This window comes from Montipora capricornis, chromosome 3, assembly GCF_036669925.1.
Source record: "Montipora capricornis isolate CH-2021 chromosome 3, ASM3666992v2, whole genome shotgun sequence".
In the NCBI taxonomy this organism is placed as follows: domain Eukaryota; kingdom Metazoa; phylum Cnidaria; class Anthozoa; order Scleractinia; family Acroporidae; genus Montipora; species Montipora capricornis.
The window spans coordinates 61,301,238-61,308,737 of record NC_090885.1 but is presented as its reverse complement, the minus strand read 5'-3'; the positions used below and the strand labels follow the sequence as shown (position 1 = coordinate 61,308,737).

General features: G+C 39.8%; 1 protein-coding gene across 2 annotated transcripts in view; it reads left to right on the top strand.

Moving 5' to 3' along the window:
• LOC138043608 (protein regulator of cytokinesis 1-like) overlaps nt 1–7,500 on the top strand; it is a 28,155-nt gene that overhangs the window by 7,569 nt on the left and 13,086 nt on the right. For both annotated transcript variants that reach the window (XM_068889965.1, XM_068889964.1), the window contains exons 5-9: nt 1–139; nt 5,026–5,175; nt 5,972–6,042; nt 6,481–6,557; nt 7,027–7,163. The exon at nt 1–139 is cut by the window's left edge and continues 35 nt beyond it. In XM_068889965.1, the coding sequence (XP_068746066.1) occupies nt 1–139; nt 5,026–5,175; nt 5,972–6,042; nt 6,481–6,557; nt 7,027–7,163 (574 nt within the window). The remainder of the gene's footprint in view (nt 140–5,025; nt 5,176–5,971; nt 6,043–6,480; nt 6,558–7,026; nt 7,164–7,500) is intronic.

Below are 7,500 nucleotides of genomic sequence, written 5' to 3'. Positions count from 1 at the left end.
TGCTGTCACAACATTGTGGAGAGACTTAGAGATGGAGCCATCAACAATAATAGGACAAGAGATGGCCAAGGCTGATGCTGACACCACCTTCAAGCTTTCCTCTGAGAATCTGGCGAAATTACAAGGATTACGGCAAGAAGTAGGTTTCACTTTTCCCTTTATCGTGCAGTATGTGTAAGTGATACTGCCTGTTAAACCATTTGTTGGATATTACCGGGTACTTGAAAATCCCTTTCTAGCAAAAATCAGGGTTTGTGCAACTCCTTGAAGTCCTTGAAAAGCCCTGGAATTTAATTTTGGACTTCAAGAGCGCTTGAAAAGCCCTTGGAAAAAAGGATTTTGTGGAAAACTGCTTGAAAACTCCTTGAATTTTTGCTTGGGTGAAAATTGTTTAGATTGCATCATGCTAAGTTAAGAGACATTTCCAAAATATGAGCCCAAAATTGACTATTAGGGAAACATTAAAACCAAGGCTTCTGCCTAAGAAAATTTTCCGGGAGCCCTTCGGGCTTCCAAAATTAAAAGTTAGTGCCCCAAATCATTTTTTCAAGAGCCCAGAATTAATTAATTCCAGCTGGGATCATATTTACAAGAAAGTGAGGATGAATCATGTAAGGCGCCCGTTTGGCCTACTTGTTCAGAAATTTGGTCGCCCGCGCTCACAAATAAGGCGCCCCAGGTGACCGGGCGACCGTTAGGCAGCAACCTTGAAAACCTAAAATTAAAATGACCTTGCGTGCACTTAACTTTCAGGATGTGGTAAGGAATATCAAGGTAGGCTTTTTCAGCAAAGAAAACACTGAAACACTATGTATGGAATAGAAATATTCTTATAAAGACGACCTGAAAACTCAATTTCTGGCTCTTGAAAACTCCTTGAATACTCCTGGAATTTTATAGACAAAATCCAGCACGAACCCTGAAAAATACATGTATCTAGCCTTTGATGTACTTCTGTGTGTACCCTGTAATTCATGAAGCCAAGTTCATGTTGTATGTCTTGATAGAAGACATGGAACTGTGGATGAAGTATTAAACTTGAAAAGTTCACCACAATCGGTGCCTGAAATTAAAGAAAATTCCAGGTTGTCCCTGTTTCAAAACCCATAAATTTGGTTGTCCTGATAAATGCTTGGTTGCCGATTAGTTAAACACTTCTTGGAGGGTGGGTGTCATAAAGGAAGCAAGAGAGGAGGCAGCACTCTCCTCAGCAGGAAGGAGGACACCATGGCAACTGAGCCACAGTCCACCTCCCTAGGGCATCCACCAAGCATGCAGGTGCTTGGGGAGAGGGGGGCCTGTGAACCAGAGGCCATTGGATCATCCTCACCTGTAAAAACATCCAAGCACCAGTACCCGTAATCCCAGCAAGATGTTTAGGGGTAGAGCAGTAAGCCAAGACTGATAAGGCAGACGTACTGACTGCTACGTGCAGTTGCAATGACAATGGCAGTATGCAAAAGCCAAAGCAAATCAAATGGCAAACAAGTTTTTTAAACAATGTCAGCAATATCACAGGCAAAAGCAGACACCCAGTTGTCAGGTAAAATGTAGCATTGGTAAGTGGTGAAAGGCAAACCTGCTGATTGGTAGGGTTGGTGGCATGGTCATTATGCAGCGCCACAGGCAATTGCAACAAGATACCATACTTTCCCACTGCTGGATAATAAGATTGAAAACAAAAACAAACAGTCACCAGATAAATAAGGTAAACTGGCAGACCTATGGTGCAGGAATCTTCTTTTGGTACAATGATATCACTGGAGAAGAATTTTAGATCACAAGAATGGCTGTGCAACTTGAGGCACAGGAGATTGCAGAGAACTCCACCAAATGCCAAAATCAATGCGACTACAAGGAGGCTGTCTGAGCTAGAGCCTCCACACTGCAATGTACATCCAATAGGCATGGCCATTCCAATGCCCTGTGGCTTACAAAGATGATCAGGAATGCCTGAGCGAACAGAAAAAGTTGTATACCAGCAGCAGTGAAAACATCTTCAAGCCAACATGACATCAGAGAGAGGCTGGTCAGATTAAAGGAGACATAAGGGGCCAGGAGACCAGCCTAAGGCTTGTAGAGGCAAACACTGCATTAAGTGCAGGCAAACGACAGAGTGGAGCATGACCCATGCCAATGCAGAGGCAGCAGCCCTCCTGACAAGGGTGAGTCCTGGAATTTAATTTGAAGGCAAGAAGGCAAGATGCGGAATCCACATCAATAGTGCTGACCGAAAGGTGGGTTAGGAGGTTGAAGGCTGCAAATTCGGAGGAGCAGAAAAAACAGAAAAAAACCAAAGTAGGCAAGGGTGGAGACAGCCCAGAACATCGCACAATCTTGGTTAGAAAAGTTGAGGGTCCATCTGTACAATTTATACAATGAGCAATACCGGTAATAGCTGTAATAGGAATGTTTGAGGAACATGTTGATCCCTGAGTCAGCTTTACTGCACACAGGACCCTCTGCAACAGGAGGTAGCCAAGCAATGGGCTGGGAAGGCCAAGATCAAAGTGCATGGAACAAATGGCAAACAAACAAACCCTGAAGGGAGACAAACAAAGCAAGGAGGAGAGATGGGTAGCAAACAGACAATGGGTCCACCCATCAGCAGAACATTGGGAACCACCAGGGTGGAGCTGTCTGACCCAAGAACAAAAACTGACAAAACAAAGTTCACTGCACCCAACAGACGAGGACACACCACAACAAACCAACAAACCCCTCCCCACCCCTCCCCCCACCCCAAAAGGCAAGAACAAAGGATCACACAAGAAGAACAGAATTGCAGTAGTGGCATAAATTGAGTAAGTTTAATGGTATTTTCTTGTTCTCAGGGGTAGGGGATCTGGTTAAAGTCCTCTTGCACTGAGGGCACTCTTAAAACCCGATGGTTGGAAGAACAAACAGAGAAACGATACATGTGTGAAGCAACATGTGCAAAAAGGGTCCTTGCATGGTTATTGCAAGGGTGGAACACCACTAAAGAGGAACTCCCACTTGGTTCTGTGAAGGAACATCGAACGCAAGAGCCAGCGGCATGAAATTTCAGCAACTGTACAGTGATACTGCATGTTTGTGAAATACTGTATTAACCAGCCAGGCATTGCCTTGGAATTGGCAGAAAGTGCGCCATTTCAAAGGAAAATGGGTTGCAAGCATTAAAGGCTTCTGACCAGGCAAAGATATCATTGACTTTTCACTTGTGACGCTTGGTAGAGGATATTCAAATAATTCTACCAGTCGAAAAGAAGCTGAGGCTCTGACTCACTTTCCCTCAAGTTGACTGAGAGAAGTTGGCGAGATCGATAAACATTCCAGCAACTTTCTGCTAAACTATTTTGTATGGAATCAGCAAGAATCCAGGCCCGGCAGTGAATGGCTGCTGTTCAAAGGGACAGCAAGGAGAACAGAGACTATGAGCCAAGGGCAAAAGATGAAGCACTTGGTGTGAACAAGTTCACGGGCAAACTGAGCGACAACATTGTTGGCAAGGCAAACATATATTAAAACAAAAGAAGACTGAAAAGTCGGTTGCTGGTTATGTAATTCATTTTCTATTTTTTGCTGGGTTGTCCATTGTTTTTCTTTGGGCAACTAGGCTTTTCATTTTACCAAAAACTGGTTGCTGTGTAAACTTTCTGGTTGTCTGGGCCCACCAAAAGAGCCCTAATTTCGAGCACTGCACAATTAATCCAATCTCAATAGATTTTACTCTGACTGTCTACCAGCAGATGATTTAACTCGTCAATGGGTTTTGGGAAGCAACTTGACAAAATGCATTAAGAGGACTGCAAAACCCAAAAATTCTGTGCTCCTAATTATAACCTATGACTGTGCCACATGTATTAAGCCATTGAGGAGCTTCCAACATCTGGATTGGAGTACAACCTACATGTAGCTTGTCTTCTTTTTTAAAGTTCTGAGCTCATATTAGCGTAGAGTTTCAAGGTCAAATTTTTTTCAAGCACTTCTGCAACTGTAAGAATGGGAAACTCATGGAGGTGGTCACACTTGTACTAGTCTGTTAACGTAACTTTTATCCCATGAAACAGTACTACACGTGGAACTACCTCATTAGACACCTGGGCCCAGTTGTGCAATAGCTGATTAACACTAATCCATGGTGAAATGCCATCATTTTCATCTAAGCGTGGACATGTGACGGGAAAACACGTTCTTTGAAGTTTGAGTTTGGAAGCTGTTAAGAAAACAATTAAAACTATAATTGTGCGTTATATTTCGAAATTATTTGAAGCATACTTTAGCAGTTTTGGGTCAATTTCATAGAAAAAGACTTCAATGTCCAGTCTTGCCGCCGTTCTAAGAAAACTTGCATATTAAACATCTCTCAAACTTCGAATGATTGAAGACAAAGCATTACATCTAGAGCATGTTTTCCCATCACATGTCCACACTCTTTTTTTTGTGTATGTGTCCATGCTTAAATAAAAACATTGGCACATTTCCCAACCAAGGTCTGAATTTTTCCCTTCAAAAAGGTCTGAACTATGTAATTCTTTGCTTACTAAGTAAAGCAATAAGGTTAACTCAAAATTGAGGGCTTCAAATCTTGTGGAAACTTTTTTGATTCATTTAATGTTTCCAGTAATCCAGGATTAGTGTTAATCAGGTTTTGAACAACTGGGCCTGGTTCAAAAGCTGATAAACGCTAATCCCAGATTTAAAATTAACCAATGAGTTCATTTCCCTACTTCCAAATGCGGCTCAACAATGATATGCGACAAAACTTTATATTAGAAGGCAATCTCAAAAAAACAAAAATAAGCAAAAGAAACTTTCACCAAAAAGTTGAAAACATGAAACAAAAGTTTACTCTAATCCTGGATTAAGTTAATCGGCTCTCTAACAACTGGGCCTTGGTCCCTAAACTTTAGGCTACTTGTGACATCAATTGTCCTGAAAATTATGCTGAACAGAACTTGTTGATATTAACAGCACCTTGTTTATTTGGCTAATGCATGTTTTTTTACTTTACTTAATAATAACAAAAAATGTTCTCTTTAGCTGGAGAATCAAGAAAAAAGAAACATTCAGGAAGCATCTGAACTCAGGGAAAGCATGAAGTCATTGTATGACAAACTTGGAGTTGACAAGTCAGAAAGGGAGGAGTTCATCAGCAAGAATGTTGGCTGCAAACCCTCAGTGATCCGTAAGGTAGTATTGGTGTAAACAATAGTGCAAGGCCCTTTTAGGTATTTGGTATCAGACTTTGGCACAAGAGCCGGGGTCAAAGGGCAGGATTTGCACAGGTCATGGAAAACCTGGAAAGTCATGGAATTGAAATATTTCAGTTTCAAGGCCTGGAAAGTCATGGAATTTAATTGTCGGTCATGGGAAGTCATGGAAAATTATAGTTACGCATGGTATGTAAATTATTGCAGAAGTGGAAGCAAGGACAAAGTAAAATGCAGGCGAGTTATGTCAGAAAATATCCAAAAAACAAGGATGATTTTGACAATTTTTTGAAACTGGCAGCCAACCTTTAGGTCATGGAAAACTGGGAAAAGTCATGGAAAAGGTCATGGAAAGTCATGAAATTTGAAAAACTCTTAAGAGTACAAACCCCGAAGGATCTCATCCCCAATGTTCTTTTGTTCCACTTTGGCATCTGCTGCAACCTAGTGTTAGAAATTTCAACTTTGTCACTACTGAAAACGTTCTCTGGTACATGTACCTTATATCTATGACAGCACAATAAGCAATACTTTAGATAATTATAACTGTAATGACAAGCTACATCTACTGTACCAGTTAATTTATTTTAGTCATCCCAAGTAAAAATGTTGTGAGACTGATGTAGCTGTTCTTTGTAGCCTGCAAGTACAAGTTTTATTTTCCTTGTCAATGACTTTAGTATGCTTACTTGCAAGTTAATTAAAATCTCCAAATCACACTCATCTAAAAGTGTAGCTGTTGTTGAAAAATTAATGCACACAATTCTTCATTTCAGCTTAAAGAGGAAGTTGAAAGACTGCATGCTTTGAAACTGCAGCACATTCAAAAATTCATTGATGGCTTGAGGTATGGTTAATACAAAGAAAAACTTGTCTAAAGTTCCTTCGCTTATCAAAAAAAAAAGTAGAATTTCTAATAAACTCATAATTTTTTATACATGTAGGCACAGAATAAGCCACAAGATATCATCATTGAGGGTCTTCAGTGTTAACTCAAGATATTCATGAGTTCACTCTTTATGTGATTAGATACATGAATTAGTCTAAGAATGAACAAAACCATGCAGTTAACCTTTGCCTCCCGGAAGTCTCACTTCTGGGAGGGAATGGGTAACCCCAGTTTTAATATCTGACAGGAAGGTGCAACCTGCAAGGTCAATATTGGGACATGGGTGGGTGACCTTTTCCAGTGGACGTTGTTAATAAGTAAAATGCATGATTATAGAAACCTGTGAAATAATGTTGATGACATCTTGTGTCGTTCTCCTATGCTTTTCTTAATTAGACAGGAGCTGTCTGCACTCTGGGATAAGTGTTTCTTTGGCCCTTTGCAGCGTGAGGAGTTCACACCAGCATTTGATGGTGAGTAATAATAATAATTATAGTAATACGAAAACCACTGATCTGTGGAATGGGCCTGAATTACTGAGTCACTCCCCTGCCCACTTTCGCTTGTAAAGAGTTCAAATTCTTGAGAGGTGTTACGGTATTAGAAGGGTTGTCACTACACTGTATCATGTAACAGTAACGTTGTAAACAATTATTACTTAACAAAAATTAATGCCTCTACTATAATTTGTGATGTAATAGGCAACATGATTTAAGCTCTCCAAAACCACCCTATATTTCGTCTTTAATTGCTTACAGTATAATCTCAAAAATGGAACTTGGTGACCCCCATTTTTTATGGTAAAAATAGAGATAGAACTATTGGCATAGTTTTAAAAAAAGTCATTGGAGCCAATTGAGAGCTACCTTAATTTTTTCGAAAATTGACCAAGTTATGGATTAAAAGTAGTAAATAGTAATCTTATTGCTGTTTTGTATTTAGATAATTACACAGAAGAGCTTTTGACCATTCATGAACATCAAGTGGAGGTAATGAAAAATTATTATGAGGAAAACAAGAACATCTTCAAACTTGTTGAAAAGAGAGAAACCCTTTTCAAGACAATGGAGGAATTTGAGGTACTCTACATACTGTTGTTGAAAACTGCTGAACTTTATGCTATAAATAACATGTAAATCTTAATATAGTTACCAGTATATGAATGCGGTTGCATTTTGTGATTTATATGGTCATGAGTGAAGTTTTTAACATTGCATGAGCCATAGATGCAATTTGAGAACTTTCAAAACATAATTTATTAAGTTACCTTAAAGTTTACAGTAAAACCGGTTGTTCATTTGCGTGCCAATTTTGTGATGCAATGTTGTTTGGCGGTTTGCTCCGAGGAGGTTTTCAAGTTCAAATTTTAACTTACATGTACTGCCGCAGCGTTTACCAAGTTACCATAGTCAAAAA